Here is a 23,173-nt window from a genome sequence, read left to right on the forward strand (position 1 = left end):
CATGGAAAGAGCAAAGTGCCAGAAATTATTGTTTATGTGTGGGAAAATGACGCTGCATTCTGCAGCACATACAGAAGTGCCAAAGCGCCATTAGTGATTGTTCATGTGCAGGAAGGGACAATTTCCTGTACATAAACAATCCCACGATGGTGCAAGGGTGCCTGCGTTGGCGCTGGCAGCTAAATTTAGCTGCCAGCGCAGGGGACAACACAGGGGTGTATCATATTTACTTAAATACGTTGCATCCCTGCGTTTTGGAAATTATGGAGAGTTGCGTGGACAATTTTGACGCAGCGTTGCGCTCCGTCATTTTCCCATAAATATGGGCCCAAGTGCTTTTAAAGGCTGATTTAGTTTTGCCACCAGTTTGCACAGCCCTGAAACATTGTGGAACGATGAATAAGGTAAACACCAAAAGAAGCAAAAAGACAGCAGGTCAGATTTTGTGCAAAATGTTACTCTTGTGTATTCTTTTCAATTAACTTAATGTCACATTTAAAAATACATAAAAAAACTTACAAACATTTTTGAACCCTACCAAACGTAGACTCTTAAAAACGATATATTACAGTTAATATTATTTACATGATTGTCTTTTGTTTTGCAAGAGAGTCATATTTTTCATAATACTGTCTGATAAATACATGGTAATGCTACAGCCCTTCACAAATCAGTCCTTGCACACACCTTGTTTTATGTGCTTATCTAATGCTGGCTCAGATACTGTCCTTCATTTGTTGCTACTTGCAATTTTTTTATTTATGTTAAATACCTAGCAGCCATTTTGCCGTAGCCATGTAAGAAAACAAACATCCCACAAGCCTCTGAGCACTCTTGTGACTCATTACTAATAGTTTCCCCAAAGACACATTGCACAGGCATAAGGTGCAGTTTATGAGTTGAAATTCTCTTATTCAGTACTTTAGGCCACAAACAGCCTTAGACGGAAACTACACAAATTAGAAATAGAAAATCATCTTGCTCTGGTCCAACAGAAAATATCTGTGTTGAACAATTCGAACAAACACACCCACCCACAAGTGCAGTTCCACGATTTGCCACTATTGTGAAAATTGATTAAATCAGTAACAAGTTATCATTGTTGGACATAATTTGTTGAAAGCTTCTTATCTCTTGCCATTATTACAGAAATCTCAGAAACAACAAAAGGACCAAGCATTGTCATACAAGCCTTCATGGCCAAGGAAGGGTTCGGATAAAACCACAAAAAGTCCATCTCAAGGCAAAACTTGCTCCTGTTGAGTAAATGTTTTTTTTTACAGAGTCATCTTTTCTATGTAATTGATCTCATCGGTAGCAGCCAAAATTGCCCGGATTCTTCTTTATCAGTTCTGGCATCTGTCGTCTAAATGAAGACATTTGGGAGCGTAGGTGGAAGATCAGAATTACTGAACGTTTGTTTAGTGAAGGCGTGAATTGTGTGATAAAGTCAATGTGCATTATCTAGGTTGGGATGGAGGTTAAACAACAAACTAAATGATCAAGGCACGATTTTGGATTTATATTAACATGGTCACAACATCTCATCTAGCTTGGTGATCTAAGGCACTTACAGTTTCAATGTGCTAGCTAAGCGTGAATGGATTGTCATTCATTTGAAGTATGGTCTCAAAGGCAGTGGCTCAACACCATACTCACAATTACTTTTTAACAAGAAAAGGATAATTGAAATCAAGTCCAGTCTCCAGGTGTCAAGAGACTCTCCACTCCACAATATAACCTATAAGTCAGTAAAACCTGCTTAGAGAGTTTAAATAGTTTTAACAGTGATCGGGCATGGTCAGCGAATATCCCAAAGTCAAGACAATGAGTAACGCTACACGTTAATGTCAGAACAAAGACCATCCTTGTGATCGCAACAAGTACATACAACACAAAAATGTCAAAGTACAAGGTGGTAGTAGTTACCAAATCATTCCAGTGCTCCTAGAGAATACACTGAAGGTGACTGTTATAGCTGAATTGTCCTGTAAACTCTCTGATGTGTCCAAACTAGAGGAAAATCTATACATCTCACAGTAGTTGAAACACTGGGACTTAGCTGGGGGTGCTCTTTTATTTTAAGTTCCAGCTGAATTTCTGGTATTTCTACCTTAATGTTGGAAAAAGAATGGCATTAGTCTAGCAGATGGGGTCACTCCCAGCGTGGAAATGCACAGGCCACAATATAATCACTGTGTGAGAACCAACTTACTTAGACTGCAGTTCCTTGAGCATATCCTTCTTGCAGGCTTGTGGCATGCAGCTATGCAGGCACATATTAAAAACAATTTGACTTTAATAAAGGAGTCTCCTCTGATTTCAAACCAACCTTTTCTTTGAAGTTTTGCAAGAGAAAGGAACTTGTTATGTTCTGGTTCGCATTGTGTTTAGTTACCATCCTGTAATATACCAAGACTACAAAATAATGCACAACAGTTTTTGGCATTTTGTACCCTTGATGCCCACTGGCAAACATTCGTAGACTCTTGTGGAATTCCATATCCAGTGCAGAACACGCTGCATTTAAAAGACAGCCATGAATTTTATAATACGGATGGGGCAGCTTTTCTGAAAAGTACTTTGTGCAAAGGGTACAAACATCAAGGGCACATGTTAGCTGGTGATGAGTAGAGAATTGCAAATGCTGAGGATGAACTTGTTTGTTCCATCTACCTGCAGTGGTCACAGACCGGGCACTGGCGAGCTCATTTTAAGCAGGAAGCCCTTTAGACTGGAATTTGATGAGGGCGGAAGGGTCAGGTGTGAGTACACCTTGAAACTATAAATGGAAAGCCAACATTCCTCGAGAAGAAGCAGGAAGATCCTTGGTTCGAGGCAATCGTGATTTTTTTTACCAACATTGATATATGACCTCCTCCTGGAATCATAGACGAGGTTGTGTTCACGAGTGTCTGCACCATGCTGCTGTCGTGATGAAAGTAATGCAGTGAAGTAAACGTAGTGAAGTATGTGCGCACAAAGACGATGTTAGGATGACACACAAGAGCAATGTTGATGAAAATAGTCAATGGTCTTCTCTCCGCATCGCTTTATGGAATCCCTGGCCCACTACAGTTTATCATTTGGCGCCCACATTGGTTCCGAGACAACAGTGGACAGAGGTGCAACGCTCGCATTGTCATTAAACTGAAGTCTTTTAGATAGAAGGGGGCGAGACAGGAGTCCAGGGAGATGCAAGCCGTGCATGGAGAGATGCTTCGTACTGGTTTTCCGAGAGGTCTGTTTGTAACCCAGTGTCATACAGAGGAGACACCGGGGAAGAGCCATGTACTGAATGAGACAGAGGCGAGTAATGTGACGGAGAGCTTCGTAAGAACTGAGTTCCCAATCCACTTGCCATCCCTCCCGACTGGGATACCGGTATAGGGGTTAGAGTGCTGTTATTCACCGACCACAAGTTAGGATACTGGCTACAAGAGAAGGGAGAAAACAATTAACCAGGATCAGTTAGAGCTCATTTTTATGTAATTTAGTACTGTTTATGTTCACCCCATTTTCCATGTTGAAGGTTTGTGAGTTCTATAACTCCCAAGTCTACGGTATCATGGTATTGGTCCATCCCAGAATTTTACAGAGATTAACTGAAATTGAAACTGTGGATATGCAATTCTTTACCCATAAATATGAATTTGCCATCTTTGCCATGTTATACTTTGAGATTCTGTATACACTGAACCAGAGGACACTGGCCACAACATAGTGTCAGCTGATCTACAAAATATGTGATACATACCCAGAGCTGCTGGGCACACCAGTGGCATGACCCATGGGAAGCATACTGTTGTGCGTTGGCATCTGCAGGCTAGACCAGTTGTCATGTGACGGAAGCATGGACAGACAGGCTGAAGAGTTGTCTGTATAACCTGCTGCAAGAAAAATGAAATGGTCACTTGTCAGAATGATGGGTGGTTAAATAAGGCATGATGTTAATTAAATTTACCTAAACATTGGGTTGGGAAAACTTGCTGAAAACACAGGGCATGTACAGATCCGGTAAGAAACATTTGTTAACTCAAACGACTATTTATAAATACATCCAACTGCACAAGTGCTTTGTTGCTTCTAGCAACTTACAGAAACCGTATATAACAACATGCTTTTATTTTTTAAACACATGCTACAAGATAACAAATTGTGTCAGCACTGTACTGAAATTTCTTGAGTGAGATGGCTTATTAAAAGACCTGCTGTTCTGCAACATTTGGTGGACTTCTGGGAAACGTAGAGTAATGTGCTGTGTCCTGGATGAGAAAACAAACCAGACCCTTTGTTCAGCTCACTGTCTGTGGATTGTGCTCGAAACATACAGATGAATGAAACACTGACAGTGCTTCCGAGTCCTTGTGAACAAGTAGAAATGTTGAAATCCAAAGGACAGGATATTCTTTTGCAAGGTTTGTGTTTCGTTTCACTTTCAAATCCATGTGTTCTTTGGAAAAACTTATGTGGGACTGTGCAAGTAAGTTCATCAACATGTACAATGGGCTTCGCCCACACTCCCAAAGGAAAATTACTTTTCATTACATCCCCATATGGTTTTGCTAACGAGAGCTATGCAAAACAATTATATACCATCCTTGGATCACTAAATAGCGATCAGCCGGCATTCCCTATTTTACTCATCTGTTGTCTGTGTACAGCATATTTACCGTGGGATATCACTGTAGTTTGCCTGGAAACATGAGCTGCTAGTGCTCAGTGCCACAGGTTTGAGAATGTTGTCGCTTGTGACAGATGTCAATTAGTCAGAACTGACATTGCCACCTCTTTAGCCCACCCCAAATCATGCAGAGTCCCTCAAGATTCAGCTCTCTAGCTATTAGCATTGACTGGCACCAGTTGGTGGACGCGATTGTGCAGCAAGCACTTTTGTTACCAAGGTATGCCAAACCTTCACATACTCAAGAACAGTATATGGGTACCAAGATGTTGAATTTCTTAAAGCACATCTTTTTTCGCTGAAAGATGGCTGTCTATTCCTGTACAGTTCTGAGTCACGGGGCATGAGTAGTCAACACACTGTAAAGTCTGCCTTATCATTCTTCCTACAGCCCCCACACAGGTACAGGTAGTGCAAACCTGAGATTCTTGTTTGACCTGAGCATTCCTTCAGATTATTACTGAAATATTGTTTAGAATTGTCTCCACATGACTGAGCGGATTGAACGAGTGCTTCTATGCGGCGACCACTAAAATACAGTAAACTTCAAAACCACTAAGTACTTTCAAACACTATATAGAGGATATAGAATTAAAAGGACAGGGTCTGTCTGCTCTTGAGGAAGTCAAGACTATTTAACACCATCTCTAAAAAAGCATAAAATTTGAACTACTTTATGGGGTTAGGAAGGGGGGGTGACCAGAATATCTCGGAAAAATGATCACCCCATTCATTACCCCCAGGATCTACCACATTAAGAGTTGCAGCTCAGTCTGATTAGCCAGTCCAAATGCAGAGAGAAGAAATATAAAGGGAATCCGACTGGAGAACATGGCACTCACATTTGAAATTTCTGGACAACCCCTACTAGATGCAATTGTCCACCTTAACTTCATCCAGAACAAAAACTCATGTTTTTATGGAGGGCTATCATGATCGACTGAGACAACCAACCATAAACTGTTACCAGCAAGAGTGGCTCCCCCGTTAGGGTGGAGGAGCATCGCCACCCCACCCCCCACCAGCAGCAGAAGCTGCAAACCTTTCAGAATGAAGGATAAACTATGTTTGTTATACTTTTGTTGCGAAAGGGCGGGCCATGGGGATTACTGGCAGTGGGGAGTGCATAGCACTCCCTCTCAGAGCGCACGTGTGTTTGGCCGCCCGTTTTGGGCTGGCCACATACATGCACAGTAGGCTCTCGCTGGAGACAGCATGCACAGGCTCCCAGTCTGCCTGCTTTGAGCAGCGCCGGGATTGGCCGCAGGGCAGGCTGGGAGCCTGTGCCTGCAGCGATGATGGAAAGGGGACCGGCGTGGCGTGGGTCGGTAGATCAGGTAAGTTTTAAAAAATATATATTTACTAAATGTACCCCCCTGCTTGTACCCCCCTCCCAAACCCATCCCCTTTGTGCCGCACCCCCCCTGCCCCTTGCTAGCGCAGCAAGCCACAACTGGTTAGCAGTCCTTTGGGACTAGTTATGAGGCACTTCCAGTACTACCTACTGCTGGGAAGGGCTGTGGTGATGACACTTAGAAAATAAAAAGAAACCTGCCCAATTGCTAACCCATAGTGTTCCTTCAATATTTCCCCAAACAATACGATTTAAGGTCAATGGATACATATTCCTATAACCCAGTCACTACACTAGATACCTTCTGAACCCGAAAAAGAAGCCACTTTGATGCACAGAGGTTCGGATATTTTGAATCATTGACACTTACTCGGAGAATTGTTCCTATGCGAGTACGGACTGGGGTATGGACTTGAGCGGTGATTCCTCAGCGATGGGTATCGTTCACAACCATGGGACGAGGAGAGTGATAAAGGTGCTCCAAACTGAGGGTGGGAATTTCCAGAGTGACAAAGGGGTCCAGGGCCAGGGATAAGCCAGCCACCTACTGAAATAATGAAACAGAGCACCATGTGAAAATCTTTCTTCATTTGTTCATGTAGTATTGTTCATTGTAGTCCACAGTCACGTCTTGCACACGATGAGTGAAAGAGCTAATTTCATTTTTTTAAATGGCACCCAGTGTTCGAGACAACCAGTGAAAAACTAAATGATTTAATTTACATCTCTACTGCTTATTTAAATACATCTCATGTGCCTGTACTTTAGATGTTCATAAAGACAACTGGTTTGAAGTTATCAACAAATTATGTGTATATCGTACCCCCCAAACCCCTCAAAAGCCTCCTATATGCAGTCATCTACACTTGTGCAACCCTTTAGAGAATTCACCTTACATCAAGATACACTGTTTCATATTTACATTGAAAAACCACTGGTCGATATGAATACTGTTTTACACGTCTACTTTCAATGTTCAGCAGCCTTCTACACATATTGATCTTGTCTCTACAATGCACCAACCACCAACACAAACCCCCTTTCCCGGAGCACCGAATAAAATGCTAAATTAGGTGGCTAAACTATTTTGCAGTCACGAAAAAAGGAACCCAAACCCCAAGACGGACAAAACGTCTTGAACACTTGCCGAGAAATGAAGATCTGAACTTCAACAGCACTAAAATGCCGCCTGATGTGTAGCTAGAACATGTTACAGTGCGTGTTTTGTAAATGATGTTGTAGGTCGCAGGGTTAATTTTGACTGCACTCCTGAGTGAGCTCATTTTCCCAGCCTAGCTAAGTTGCCTTGGCCACTCAGGAGGCACTTCCAATTAGGCTGCTGGTTGGTTGGTTTCAACTCTTCCTTCACTTGTTAGCCCCTATTAATTAATTCATTGGGCTCCACTCTCCTCTGCAAACTCTGCTGGGAAATCAAAAAGACACAGCCTTCTCTCTCGTTATCAACAGTGTCCCTACATTCCCGAAATGTCTTAGCACTGCCAGACAGTTTCTGTAAATATGCACACGCGTGTTGGACACAAAAAGCACCCCCAGCCAAGGAATTCATGACTGGTGGCATCAGGCAAAACAGTGGGCTGCCTGTACAATGTGATGAGGGGCCCCAGAGTCTTCCATAGGTCACAGGTATTCATTTGCCTTGGGCAGAGTGGAGCCCCCTGAAGGTTACCCGCCCACTCAGCCCCCAATTCGGGTTACCCGCCCACTCAGCCCTCAATTTGGCTACATCCAATTTTGCTTTTAAACCACAGAGGGGACCCTCCATCTCATACTTTCCAGAGGAGCACATACAGTGGAGTGCAGAGTCCTGAATCCATGTGGAAAATGTACACACCGGCCTACAGGCGTGGGCTCGGAGCCACCATTGTAGGGCATTAGTCTGTAGCTCCTGGTTACAATACTAGTAGCTCCTCGGACAGAATGGTGTTGGAGGGACAGGACCCTGGTGATACAGACAAAGGCATAGTGAGTTGGCACTGCCCCCCAGAGATGTAGGTGGCTCCGCCTGTGTGGTCCATAAGGGATAAGGATTGTAAAAGACCTTGCTGTTGGAGCGTTCACATTGGAGGACGTGTGTAAGTAATTTGTGTGCTTGATTTATATTTTTAGGACATGTACTAGTTGCCTTAGTGTGTGTTACCATAGATTTTGACAGCTGTATTTTAACGCTTTCTGTATGTAAATGTGTATATCTTCTCATGCTTGTAACAAACGACCTTTACCCAGAGACAGTTACTTGTCTTGTCAGTGTCTATTTTGGGTTTGGGTGTGTGTGCAGCCCATACTGGGGTCTCCAGGTCGTGTGCACAAGAGAAGTGAACAATATGGGTATCTGTGCCACCCACTCACCTCCGATTCATGGCCTCTCTTACAGATTGTGATATATACAAAGCCAAAGATCATTTGTAAAAATATACAAAAGAAATGCAGTGTACATGATTATGATATGTTGCCATATTATTGAGCATTCGGCAGGGATACATTTGGGGGAAGACGAGACCAGCCAAAAGGTAATATGAAGACAAAATATGTGCTAAGCTCCCAGCTGTTGACAATTGTTACTAACACTGATAGGACACATCAAAAAATAGTCAGCACACCTAGTGCCAAGAATGGCACAGTAAAGTAATTCCCTGTATACTACAAACAATAAAAAATTAAACGTATGTGGGAAAACATGGTGGAAACCATAAGAACTGCTGGACAAGGCAACACATGAAGCCAAGCTAATTAATAAACAATGCAGGCACTCCTAAGGTGCCAGCCAGCTAGGGGCACCATCATGGCAAAGCAAGGTTGTGCGCTGTTGCAAAAATATCACCATGCCTGGAACGGCAAAAGGCCCTTGTTACTGAAAAAACTAAATTATGGTAATCCTAATTCGTTACCTATAGCAACCATCTTTTTATACACCTCACTAATGTATTAACTAGTAGACGTCAACTCTCACAGGGCCAAGGAGTATATTTGCCACCTGCTCTGTGAGTATATTGTTGAAGACCCGAAAGGAATGTTAAGATACAATGAAAGTACACTTGCTTACAATAGCCCCATTTCTGGTTATCTCCTCTAACACCTTGTCCAGGAGTACTGAAACTTTAATCGTGTGACCCTATTACAGAAGCTTGGGACATTTGCTATAAAAGGATGCACTGCTATGTCTCCTTGACAGCTGCCGCAGGGCCCCTTGCCTGATTAGTCTGAGATCACACCTTTAACAAATACATCCTGCATATTCAGATCAAAATCAGAGTAAAAACGTTTTGTTGATATTATCTGCTCTTTTGGTCAGAAGGACTGAAGAAAATCTGGGTAAAATCAATCAATGGTCTTAGTTTGGGATGAAATGGCCAAAGCCCTCGCATAAAAGGAGCTAATAGGCTTAAAGAACCTTCTGAAATAAAATGAAAAGGTTTCCTCCTACCCAATACTGAGCAAAATTGGGAACCAAGTGAAAAGATGCAATTAAAACCTAGACGATAAAATGATTAATTTAGATTTAGAGGGAAACAAACACTAAGCTGGCACACATTATTTTTGTTTCTCATGTCCATACATCCTAGATTAAAGTCTTGTTAAACAACAAGCCACCCTTTGATGGAACAGACACACAAAGGTATAATTCGACAAGTGTACTAAAAATAACTTACATTGCGAATAGCCAGATTGTTGGTTGTCACCCACCTCTTCTAGAATGTCCTTGTGGTCACTTCTGTTATAAGAAATGTAAAAATAAAATACAGAGAATAAGAGAACGGCAGTTTGATACACCCCAAGATTTAGAAACCAGAGGGAGGATAAAGGGGGAGTGGCAACATTGTTCAGTGCCTGCAGGGAAGAAATGTGCTCTCGTGTAAGAACTAATATATCCTGTGTGACCAAAGTCACTGCCGCACTGTACCATCATGGTGGTTAAGAATTAGGCAAATTAGGAATACCAAAACACACTGGGACAGAAGCGGAAGGAAGATCTCTGAAAAAAGAGTGAGGAGAGGGACAAAGACTAGAGAAGAGGGGAAAAGAGGTAGTCAGGATAGAAGAAAGGAAATACAGAAGTGAGATATTAGTGGAGAGAGCTAAACCCGAGAAAGGAGCAACAAAGGGAAAAATCTAAGCATAACTAGGGGGCGAAAAAAACAGGACAAGAGAGAAAGAGAAATTGAGGGAAAGATGGAGGTGTGTCTAGAGGTACAAAAGAGAATTTGAAAGTGTGAAGGAGGTGAATTATAGGAAACGGAGAGAGAAAGGTGTGGTTGTAGTGCTGCACCCCAAAATAAAAGGGATTAAAAGCCAACAGCAACACACTGGAGTGGGAAAAGATGTGGGGGAAATCAGAAGAAATTTAATAGAGATGGTGATGATAGCGAAGAGTCTTGAGACCGAAAAGAGAATGAGTAACAGGCCAGACAATGAATAGCCTGTATAAAGAAAAAGTCTGAAGTAAGAACACAAACATTAACGAATATGGGGCATTTCTGAGCAATGTTCTCCGAGTAACTGTGATATACCTAGGAGGGTCTCGTAACATAGAGGTGAGTAGCTTTACATTGTAATAACAACAAGAAGCGGCTACTGGACAAGACAATCTCACATCCCTTGGCATCCCTACCTCACACGAAATAATGAAGCGCTATATTGCAGATAGAAAGTATTACCCTGTATCATGGGGACATAACCCTTTGTACTGTGGGACACATTTTCTCAGGTGTGTCAGAAGCTGTAACTTCTGTCCAGAACACCAGTTTTTAATCCCCGTGAGGCTGGTGGTTTACCGAGGCACTTGTAATGGGGACCACAGTGACACGCAGAAATAGCTACAAAATCCTACCTTTCTTTCGCATCGAGGAAGGCCTTTGCAAATGGGTTGTACTGGATCTTCAGAGCTGTAATCTAAAAGAAAAAATGCATTGAATGTTGTTCGGAAAGGGCTGTCAAAAGATTTCACTCACAAAAATCAAGTAGTGCCTTTAATTTAAGATTGTGAAAGGGAACTATAAATGCGCGCCTGTTAGCAAAAATACGTTGAAGTGCAAATCACTGGGGGGCTGTACTTCATGTTCTCTGTGCTTAGATCGGTACAGCACAAGTACCGCGCGAATGGGAAAACAATATTGTACACCAGACAAAATGTCAGCCTCTGACGTGTATTTAAAATGTGTGTATATAGTGCACCGTGCCATGTTTCATAGCGCTGTGTAGCGTACCTTAAAACAGGAAGTTAAGCATACCGTTACATTAAAGAAAAAAATAATTAACAAAAAAAAATCTGATGTTTGATTGACAGAGTAACTAAAATGTGAGTTACAAACTATCTAGCTATCTAGACAAAGGTTTTTGTAGCCATAATTAACCGTTTTGTTCCCTTTTCAAGCTTGGTGCCATGGTTACATTGTGTAAATATTATGGCAACATTACCCCCCACCCCCCCCCCCCCCCCTCACCGCCCTAAAAAAAAAAAAAAAGAAAAGAATAGAAGACGCGGCACCACCGCGATGTGCCAGCACTGGACTTGGAATAAAATATTTAAAATTAAAAAATGAAAGAACCATTCCATATAGTTTTAAAAGAACAACAAGGACGTTTCCAACCTAGTAGGAGGCGTTAGTGCAATGTTTATGTTTTTATCCACTGAGAAATATACCCTCCGCCAAGAAAAGAAATAGAACGAGGCGGTGCAAATTCATTGTGTCGGCCTTGTCCTTGCAATAAAAATGTCACATTAAAAAAGTAATAACCCTCACATACAATTTTAGTAAGAGAACTAACAGCGATTCCTAGCTGTCTAGTAAACCTAGAACAAGGATGGAAACGTGGATACCTTTTGTGTGTCTTAATGCACATCACAGGGAAATATAAATCGTATATGTGTGAAGAAAATATACTATTGACCTGAAATGGGGTAACCTGAAAACGTACTCTTAACACACAATGATGCTAAAAGAGACAAAATATGGAAACACGCATTGGCCCACCAGCCCTAGTACTGAAGAACATTTCTTTTTTAGGTGCAAGTGCGCATGTGATCAGCACAATTATGTGCAAGAAAGCCCATTTTAGGAAGTTGGTTGACCCGTTGCTCCATGCTGTGGTGTGCAGAAGGAAAATATAAATGGCAGCTGAACAGACCAATCGATAAAGAGGGGTGGCCCAAAACCCCTTTACATAGGTATATATTTTTTATTCTTCAATTTTGATATGACATGGGCAAGACTGCTAACACTGTTTCTCAGCCATACAAACATCGTTATCCAGGTAAGAGGGTAAATGTACAGGAACAAAGTAAGGTAAAGGGGAAGAATGTAAAACTAGTGAGTGAGAGTAAAAAAGGAACTCCCATGATTTGCTGTATAGAATCAGAGATAATTTCGTGATACAGGAATAAATCAGTAGTCTATAGAAAGAAGAACAATTCAGAGGTCATAAAGAAATATAATCAACCACCCATATAGGAAGCAGCAGAACTGTAAGGCAGTATTACACATTATGAGAGATGAACTGTCAAGTTTCCAATATTATGATGCTCAGAAGATCTGACTTGGGTGTGAAGGGCAGAATAATGTATGTGGCAGGTGAGAAAGACTGGGCCTAAAAGATCTATCTACACCATGAAGAATGTGTAGTTTGAGGCATCAGAATGGGACTTGATGGACAATAGTAATGAGATGTCAGAATAAAGATAAGGAGGTGGTTTGACAAATAACTACAGTGAAGGAGGCTGGATCAGAACATGCTTGAAGATCAAATGAGTTGTTGAATCAGGAATTTCAAGGAGTACATTCCTTAGAAGAAACAAGTAATCTGGCTAGACAGAATACATCCACATTGCCTTTCTCACTCAAGAAAGCTTAATGCAATGGGCAAAGAGCTTAAACCCTCTCTGCACAGCCAGCAGCTTGACTCCCCAAGTATGTAAACTAATGAGAGACTGACAGGCTGAGAAAGTGGACAGAGAGAAGAACTCTGCTCCTCCATCATCTCGTAAACTACTACTATGGTCATTTTTAGGTTTTGTGTTAGCCACGACCTGTGTTAGTCGCCCCCATACTCCGCGACATAATCAACTCCTCCATCGACACCGCCACCTACCCAGACCCCTGGAAGCACGCGGAAATCACCGCTCTCCTAAAGAAACCCAAAGCCGACCCAGAGATCCTCTCCAACTATCGCCCCATCTCTCTCCTCCCCTTCCCCGCCAAGGTCGCCGAGAAACTAGTCAACACCCGCCTATCCCACTACCTCGAAGAAAACAACACTCTTGACTCCTCACAATCCGGGTTCCGCAAAAACCACAGCACGGAAACCGCCCTCATCGCATGCACTGACGACATTAGGACCAAAGTCGACAAAGGAGAGACCGTCGCACTCATCCTTCTAGACCTCTCCGCAGCTTTTGACACTGTCTGCCACCACACACTCCGCACACGCCTCCACAACATAGGAATTCGCCACAAAGCCTTAGACTGGCTCACCTCCTTCCTCACTGACCGGACCCAGAGAGTCCGCCTCCCACCTTTCCACTCCACCACCACCAAGATCATCTGCGGAGTCCCCCAGGGGGCCCCCCACACTCTTCAACATTTAGATGATCCCCCTAGCCAACATCCTCCGATCACACGGAATCACTATCCTCTCCTACGCAGATGACACCCAACTCATCTTCTCCCTCACCCACAACCCCACCACCGCCAAAACCAACCTCCACGCAGCTCTCCTCGACACCGCCAACTGGATGACAACTAACCACCTCAAGCTTAACTCCAACAAAACCGAGATCATCATCTTCGGCCCCAACAAAACCATATGGGATGACTCCTGGTGGCCCACCGCCCTAGGACCCGCACCCACCCCCGCAAACCACGCACGCAACCTCTGCATCATCCTGGACCCCTCCCTCTCCATGACACAGCAGATCAATGCTCTTACCTCCTCCTGCTTCCTCACACTCCGCACTCTAAAAAAATCCTTCAAATGGATTCCCCCAGAGACCAGGAAGACAGTCACCCATGCACTCATCAGCAGCAGACTAGACTACGGTAACGCCCTCTACGCCGGCACCACACTCAAAACTCACACACAAACTCCAGAGAATCCAGAACACAGCCGCGCGCCTCGTCCTTGGCCTCCCCTGCCACAAACGAATCTCACCACACCTCAAAACCCTTCACTGGCTCCCCATAAACAAGAGAATCACATTCAAGATCCTCATCCACGCACATAAATCCCTCCACAACACTGGCCCGACATACCTCAACGAAAGAGTAAACTTTCACACTCCCACCCGCAACCTCTGATCAGCCAACCTCGCCCTAGCCACAGTCCCCTGCATCCAACGCACCACCACAGGAGGCAGGTCCTTCTCCTACCTCGCCACCAAAACCTGGAACTCCCTCCCCACCCACCTCCGCAAAACCAAAGACCTCCTGCTTTTCAGAAAAAAACTCAAAACATGGCTGTTCGAACAGTGACCCTCCTGCCCCCCCCCCCCACCAAGCACCTTGAGACCCTCACAGGTGAGTAGCGCGCTATATAAAAAAATTTGATTGATTGACCTTCTGATTTTACTAAAATTGGACATATAATACTCTTACAATGGAGGTGTCAGTCCACTTCGTCCACTGGATTACTGTTGTGTCCTTAACATTTTTCTTGTGTTCCCTACAGGAAGCTGCATGGGGCAGTGGAACAGCCCACTTCAGCCATTGGCTGATTACAATGAAGGGCTGCATTCTGCTCTTTCAAAAGGAGGACATCAGTACACAAATTATTTCGAGTCGGTGCCATGGACCAATATGGCAATGTATGCTTTTGAAACCAAAAAACTATTTATACTTTTAGCCAATGTTTTTGTTACATACTGGAGAGGGCCCACCAACTCCTACAAAACGTTTATTCACAAAAGCCATAACAAAACAAACATTGACAAAACCAAGAGGCTGGCAACCAAAGGCAGATCGTTACTGCCAACGCTTATTCTTATTTGTGTAGCTATCAGCTGGAAATGGTCTGTTCTTTAGGTCACAGAAAATATTGAATCTGATGAAGACGATAATTTAGGCAATTAGACATTTTCAGCTAAGCGTCCTACGTAAATCAACCAGGCTGCTTATTTAAATCAATCCCACCCATCCATGACATTATACTATTGAAAGCAATCATTAAAAAAATAAGCAATATATGGAATCTGTATTCAGTGTAAGGAGGCAAGTACTCTAAAACAGTGCCGATTTTACAGTGCCTGGCATTTGGTGGTGTGATCCAACCGTGCTTATTATTGCGACTGAATCATAAAATGTATGAAGGCCATTGCACAAGCTCCTCCAAAAACAGAAGGTTCCTGCCAGCAATGTATGTAGATAAAAACGATGCAATTTGCCAAGATAACCACAAAAAGTCACAAGAATAACACCTATGAGACTTCAATAGTCCAGTATAATGGAGTTCAAATACAGACAATCAGTCAGAGCCATTACATAGAGCTCTGGGTGTGTAGTTTAGATGTGGAGGGTCCGCCCCTCTTGTTTCAGTGTTAGCCAAGAGGGGCGTAAATAACAATCAGCATATAAAAGCAACAAATACTTACCATTCTTTGGCCACATAAATACACAGGCATATGCATGCATTCCTTTCGCATACGTTCCCACAATGAGTTTTAAATATACAGCTGATAAAGAGTATCGAGGAGTTGTGTTCTGTGGGGCCACACACCAAGAATTAACAAATGTAAACAAAGTACCCACATTACGTCACCATCTCAAAGTGACAACAAACTGAATTTCTGGAAATAAGACGATTCTGTGTGTGTGACAGTGTCTTCTATAGGACCAACAAAAGTAATATAGAGGTGTTAGAAATATATAAATAACTCCGATATCATCAAGCACCCTTTAATTACTTTTTATTTTTTGTCTATGACCAGACGAATTCACGAAAGCTGTTTCCAACTATTTTGATCCAACTCCCATATCTTTAAAAAATTTACAAATGCTCACTATCCTTATATCTGTATGAAACTGACCTAAAGGATGTGTTGGCTGAAACTACTTTTAAAGCACACAACATTCTCACGCGGTGCTCAAATGCCCATAAGCCATGATATTTACACAACAAGCCCTGCTACTGTGATGGATCGGTGCAAGTGGGGCTCACCTCTTCATTCTGGTAGGCGGTGACTGCTATGAACTGGGTCTCGGGGAAAGAATGGCTGGTGATCATCCTCTGGGGACCTCCCACTCTCACGATATGGATCCGCGGCTCATACTTGTGCAGCGAGTTTAGCATGATCTGCAGGGAACGGAGAGAGAGTGGTTACTGACACGGTTAATATAGCTCAAAGGGTGCACACCCAACACGGAACTACTTGATGTCATTACCTGAACTTTGACAGTTTCTAAGAGGCAGTCATGAAGACAAAGGCAAGGGCAGAGAGTACACATGGCTCTTGGAAGCCTGATTACTTTTTATAGTTACACCACCTTGAACTTCGCCTAGAATCTTTGCAGAAAATAGGAGGATGTTGAGCAGCTAAGAGAGAGTGGATGTCAGCCGTGCCCGAAGCAGTAAAAGGGTCGTGATGTCACTTCTGGTACCTGTGGTACTTTGGGAACTGGAGTCCATGCTCACATGGGAGGAAAACAGCCTCATCAAAATTTTCCTTTCTAATAGGCGCCAATCGAATGCTAGGGGACTGTAGTTCTCACAATTCATGGAACTCCACTCACAAGCCTGGCACAAACACAAACATGCCTGTGAGTTTGAACAATGTTGTTCATAGATGTTGTTAGAATTTAATTTATGGTGACAGAACATGAATGAAGTTCCCTAGAAAAAGACTGGGGCAGGACATTACATATAGAAAGGCTGGGCCTAACTAATACTCTTTCTAGTGAAAGGTGTGAATGAGTAGGGTGGCATAACAGATTCGCTGGCTACGTAATACCCTCTGGCTTCTATACGTTCTGAATATATGAACTTGCATGATTCACTCAGTCCACACACACATTATGGTGCAGAATAATTATTTACATTGGGATTGTGAGGGTGGGTAATTGATGCAATCAGCTAATATAAGCATACTGTTGGGGGCGTGATGTTAGATGTTGAGCGCCAATGATACAGCGTCATGATTTAAGGGTCTGAAGATTAGACTAAATCAAGACAACTAGACTAGACCTGATAAAGTGGGGCAGTAACCTCACCCAAAACTAACTGCATTTAATTGCCTCACTCCTTGGACTGTAAATGTTTACGAGTCAGATTTTCATCTCAGGTGACATTGAAGTTGTGCAAGGCTTAAGATGTCCAACTGCTCCCAGGCTGCTGAGCGACCCTTGCAGTGGTAGTCAGAGCAGCTGCCCTTCGCTCACTTCCGGGTATTGTCATAAGCAGTTCCGGGGGAGGAGGTGGGGGAGAAGGGGGCACCTCACTAATACCTGCTACAGACAGATACCCCCATCAGACAGCTGTCACCCACCCCCATGCACTCTCACTCTCTTACCTGGCCGCCCCCGTTCAGCTTGTTGGTGAGCTTGACCTTGCTGAAGGAGACCGGGGCCTTCATCCAGTGGGCGCCGAAGTTGGGCGAGTCCGGGTGGATGTAGACGCAGCTGGGCACCTGCGGCTCGGGCTTGCCCCCTGGCACCCACTCCCCGTTCACGTACTTCCAGCGGTGGTTGTCGGCGGCCACGAAGTCCAGCAGGAAGGAGTACATGGCGTTGGGGTCCAGGCCCGACACGTTCAACTTGAGCACCGGAAACATCCGCCTGCGGGAGGGGGGACAGCAGAGGACAGGGTGACTGTGGTGCCAGGGGCCACCAGGAGCATGGGGGGAGGGCGAAGCCAGGTTAATCAGGACACGGATGATGCGTCGGACTCGCATAGGCACTGCCACCGGTCCCTTGACCGGGTAGCAAGGAATGAGCCTCTTTCTGACAGGAAACGGGCCCAGCTTCTCTTACTGCTGCCCGCCGACACCAAAGTGAGCTGGGCTCATTGCCTACATGTGCAGCTGGGGGCACCGCACACATATTTCGTGACTGGAACCATGGATGTCATTTAGGGGTCGCATCTTTGTGAGCCCTGGCTTCAGAGTTCGCAAAGTCAGTGCCAGGAACACAGTGACAACTCTGTCGATTTTTATTACAGTAATCGTGATTTATAACATATTATCCACTGTTAGTGTAATAAAAATGAGATACAGTTAGCTGGAATATGCCCTTTCAGGGCAGTTGAGGTGCGTATTTTTTTTAACTGAATGCTGTGTGCGTGCTTGCGAAAGGGAGTGTGTTTATGTTAGAGTGTGCGTGTAAGTGTGAATTTGTGTGTATGTGTAAGTATGTGTGTGAGTGAAAGTTGGGGCTAAAGGGATTGTGATATCACTTCCGCTACCCCTGGCATCTTGGTGAATTGACTTTCATGACTGGAACTTCTTTTTCATCATCAGTCTCTAAGTCAAAGCAAGAGAGAGAAAGGGGGAAAGGGAAGACGGGGTGAGAAAGACCATTATGGGAAAACTGCGAAAAAGAGGGAAAGCAAAGAGAAAAAACAGAACGTGAAAGCCTGAGATGGAGAGAGAGGGTTTATGACGTGGTAGAAGAAAAATGTATGGGGTGGGATCAAGACTAGGCGGCATTGGTATTCGCATATCCCTCCATCCGGCAGCGCCAGCGGCTGTTCCTAAAATTATTGGACCCTTTTGCTGGCTTGGATTAATATTATTTTACCAAATGAAGCACTGGAAGCGTCTGAGGAAGGGGGATGGGGAGAAAGATAGCGGCACAAGGATGGCGGCGGGAGGGTGGAGCCATTCAGGGACAGAGTCACTCTCGATGCAGGAGTGGGTACCGGTGCCAGGTGGGTGGGCAGAGACTCCACATGCCAGAGGCAAAAGATCTTAGGCTAGTCTTCACTTACATTAGATGCAGTCAATCCCACACACCAAACTAGAGCCAAGAGGCCGCGTAAATGTCAAACGCGCTTTCCATCCCTGGTCTAATAACATGAAACCCCAAATCCCTTCTTCGCTATCCACAGACACGGTGTCTCATGGAGCAGCTGGACTCCGACGGGTGAAAAGCCCAGAACTGTACGGGAAGTACGCCCTCACGAGGCGGCTGTAGGAGGCCATACGACCGACAGGCACGTGCAGTAGAAATATGTCCAAAATCAGACAAATAAAATACGTGACTGAAAACGCATCCATTTCTTATCTAGCACAACGCTTATTCCCTCCTACGGTTTAAACAACGCCGATAATTTTAGAACATTTGCTATCGGGTGACATTCTTTTATTTTCGTCAAATTACAAAATATCCATATTCTTGCTGTACGGGCGATGACATCGGCCTCACGCGTTACATTTTAAATAACGCACAAATTAATGAAGCGACGGGCATTTCACGTATAGAAGAGAAATGCTGTATTTAGTCAACCTTCTCGTAGCTTCTCTGTCAAAAGAAAAATATATCAGTCTCAATAAACTGCTAGCACTACAATAAAATGCTATATTCATTTACTCAAGTTTCGTTGAGCGGTTTGGATGCGTACACAGGGATAAAAAGTGTACTGTCCCACACGCAGATATTCGTATAATCGCATTTTAAATTGTTAATAGCCCAAGCTTTGTGAAGGGAACGGGCGAATTAACACATAGACGGGCAGTGTTTCATTGATCCCTTTTATCTATCCTTCTCGACACGTTCACACCTCTTTCCGGGGATTTTCGCCAGCTCTGGCGTTAGAGATTCCCACGGAAGTCCTTGGAGATTTCGCGGCCAATAATCCGGGCCGCAAACACAGGAGCCGAGAAGCCCCGCGATCCGCGCACTAGGCGCCTCCAATGCACCCGCCTAGCACAGGAAGTATGACGCTCGTTAAACCAGAATTTGCTTCTAATTGTGCAAAACAACCGTATTGCGCATCTTATTCCTCAGTCTAGGCACACTGCAGCGCCTAAGTACACATTGCCTTCATCACACTGCGGGCAGTGCAACTTCCTGCTATCTGGCACCAGGAGGGCGTAGGGGCATGGGGTTGCCTTAGGAGCTAGGCCTGAAGATTCATGTAAAATATTAAATAATTGTTTCTTGCGCCCCAAGCAAAGAACAGCAGCGTGCAACACAGTGCAGTCATCACCGCCGTATACGTTGCTGCAGTTAGAAACACCTTTTCACTCTAGTGGCACTTGGAAATTCAGTGTTCCTGGTTTTGAATTGCCATCGCTTTAAGGGGAAATAATAAAGACCCCGCTGAAGGAGAAAAGACCAAATAAACTAGTTGAAGGAACGGGAAAACAAAATGAAGTTATCGCAAGAAAGAGAAAAGACGGAAGGTGAAAAGAGTCAACAAACAAAAATACGAAGTGAACAAAGTTTAAAAAAGGAAAACCGAATAAAACGATTTGGAAAGCGATAGGAACAAAAGTGTTAACAGTTATATGAGATGAAAGACACACGAATAAAAGAACGTACAAAATAAAAGAACGAATGAGAAAACGAATTTAAACCCACAAATGGAATAACTGTTTTGAGTCAGATCACTCAAGAATTACAGTTACTAATGACGAAAGAAAATATACAATGAATTGCCAGTATTTTGACGAGTCGGTTGCACTTGTCATGAAAAGTTCGCAACATTTCAAAGTGCAATGCTCCACCCTCACTGAGCCAGCGTGGAGCCCTGGTCCCTATACACTGAGTTCCCGTGCGTCCCTCGCTATGCATGCCATCCCAGGCCGTGAGGGTGAGCTGCAGCCCCTTACCTTCCGTTCTTGGTGACGATCATCTCGTTGGTGAGCTCCTTGAAGCGCTGCCATAGCTCGCCCTCCTCCAGGCTCACCTTGAGCTGGCGCTCGGTGGGGTCGCCCTTCTCGCTGCCGGCCTGCAGCTCGTGCTCGACGGCGCTGAGCAGGTGATCCACCCTGCTGCACTGCCGCCCCTTCCCACCCGCCTCCGAGGACGACACCGCGCTCATCCTGCTCCTTTCAGTGGCTGTAAACACTCCCAAATCCGGCTGCACAAATCCCACGCGCGCTGCACCGTCCGGCATCTGGGCAGCAGGCGGAGGCTCGCGCATAAATACTTGGGCCCCGCCCCCGTAGGCTCCCCGTCGGACTGCGGGCTCCTATTGGACGGCGGCGCCCTTTGAAGTGGGTGCCCTGCCCCAGGTTGGCTCGAGCGGCCATTTCAGAGGTGGAGGCGGGGCCCTATGTAGATATGTGTACAGCTCTATCAAAGGCCGCAGCCGGAAGTGGGGTCCCTGTTACCTGCTCTGTCAGACCTGGGATATTACCATCACGGTCCGGGGGTCCGGAGTAGGCCTGTGCGGCCTCCCCTGGATGTCACACCTACCTGAGCGGGCGTTGGGGCGCTAACACCTACACGAGCGCCAAGCCTCCGGGAGAACATGTTATTTATATTTACTTAAAATGTAAAGCTACGGATCATCGCTGCGTGCGCTCCCACTAGTAACAGGGACACGGTGGATGCCGAGTAGAGAAGTTAAAATATGTACTTTGAGAGCAGAAGTGTCTCTTGCGCAAACATTCAGCCTTCCATTTCGAGACTGTATTCGTGCACGTTTCATTATAATGATAGCTTTATAATCAGCTTTGGCCTCATTGATATACTATTTTATTGTTGCTTGCATATTTAGTTATTTTCTTGGATTCATTTTATTCTACCACATGAAATACACTGACAAAAAAATGCAAAGGTTACCTTCACTCTAACAGAAAAACATTAACTGATTGTGCATGTTTTGGAGCTCTTGAAATACCAGAAGCGATAGACAGCATGCTCTGCACTTCTGACACAATGGTTCTAATTCTATGTGGTCTAACAACCATTTAGGAAAAGTTTAGATAACAGTAACGTTCCTTTGACGCGTTTCCGTCTTGTATATGTTCTGCTAAGTTTATATTCAAAAGAGGAAACACACGATTGTAATTATTTTTCTGATTTTTTTACCTTGTTACCAGTCTCGACATGAAACTATCAGCCAATCAGTAATATACTGGTCAGATGGCAATTCTATTTACGCCACGTCAGTGAACATATATTTTACTGTGAAGCATTTTTTTCAATCAGGCATTACTGTACTGCAATGGCCATTTTTATGTCATTACCAGCATACAGCCTATTTATTTTGAGAAATATCAATCAATCAATCATTGGATTTATAAAGCGCTCTACGTACCCGTGAGGGTTTCAAGGCGCTGGGGGGGTGGGAGAGGGGGGCGGTACTGTTACTGATCGAAGAGCCAGGTCTTGAGGAGTCTTCTGAAAGTGAGTAGGTCTTGGGTCTGTCGTAGGTTGGTGGGGAGGGTGTTCCAAGTTTTGGCGGCGAGGTATGAGAAGGATCTGCCGCCGGAGGTCTTTCTTCGGATGCGGGGAACGACGGCGAGGGCGAGGTTAGTGGAGCGGAGCTGACGGGTGGGGGTGTAGAAGCTGAGTCTGTTGTTCAGGTAGGCTGGTCCGGTGCCGTGGAGCGCTTTGTGAGCGTGGGTAAGAAGCTTGAAAGTGATCCTCTTGTCCACGAGGAGCCAGTGAAGGTTTCTCAGGTGGTGGGAGATGTGGCTGTGGCGGGGTACGTCGAGGATCAGCTGGGCGGAGGCGTTTTGGATGCGTTGGAGGCGTAGTAGGTCTTTTGCTGGGATGCCTGTGTAGCGTGCGTTGCTGTAGTCCAGTCTGCTGCTGACGAGGGCCTGTGTCACAGTTCTTCTGGTTTCTGTCGGGATCAGTGCTTTAAATGGGCCGGTACTGTCCGGTACTGAGTACCGGCACTTTTTTATTTTGAGAGGGTGAGTACCGGCACATCTCAGGAAAAACGTAATACTTTTAATTGGAGAGTACCGGCACTTCTCGGAAACAAGCAGGTATTCTGGCACAGAGTACCTGCACTTTATTTTTTCCATTTCAAGCACTGGTCGGGATCCACTTGTAGATTCTACGGAGCATGCGGAGTGTGTTGTAGCAGGAGGAGGAAACTGCGTTGATCTGTTTAGACAAGGTGAGGGAGGAGTCAAGGTTGAAGCCCGGGTTGCGAGCGTGGTTAGTCGGTATCGGTGGGGTTCCTAGTGCGGTAGGCCACCAGGAGTCGTCCCAGGCAGAGGGGGTGGGTCC

At 44.6% G+C, this 23,173-nt stretch overlaps 1 protein-coding gene across 2 annotated transcripts; it reads right to left on the reverse strand.

Annotated features, from left to right (window-relative positions):
* Nucleotides 1-441: 441 nt before the first annotated feature.
* TBXT (T-box transcription factor T) lies at nucleotides 442-21,140 on the reverse strand. Of its 2 annotated transcripts, none has more exons than XM_069235312.1 (8): nucleotides 20,812-21,140; nucleotides 17,551-17,815; nucleotides 16,203-16,337; nucleotides 10,885-10,946; nucleotides 9,707-9,768; nucleotides 6,409-6,585; nucleotides 3,758-3,887; nucleotides 442-3,434 (listed from the first exon to the last, which is right to left on the reverse strand). In XM_069235312.1, the coding sequence occupies exons 1-8, from the start codon at nucleotides 21,123-21,125 to the stop codon at nucleotides 3,161-3,163; spliced, it is 1,419 nt and encodes a 472-aa protein (XP_069091413.1). In that variant the 5' UTR covers nucleotides 21,126-21,140; the 3' UTR covers nucleotides 442-3,160. The 2 variants fall into 2 exon arrangements, with proteins under 2 accessions (XP_069091413.1, XP_069091412.1); XM_069235311.1 differs by having other exon boundaries at nucleotides 3,758-3,890.
* Between the last annotated feature and the right edge of the window lie 2,033 nt (nucleotides 21,141-23,173).

Source organism: Pleurodeles waltl, chromosome 5 (assembly GCF_031143425.1).
Source record: "Pleurodeles waltl isolate 20211129_DDA chromosome 5, aPleWal1.hap1.20221129, whole genome shotgun sequence".
Classification (NCBI taxonomy): Eukaryota; Metazoa; Chordata; class Amphibia; order Caudata; family Salamandridae; genus Pleurodeles; species Pleurodeles waltl.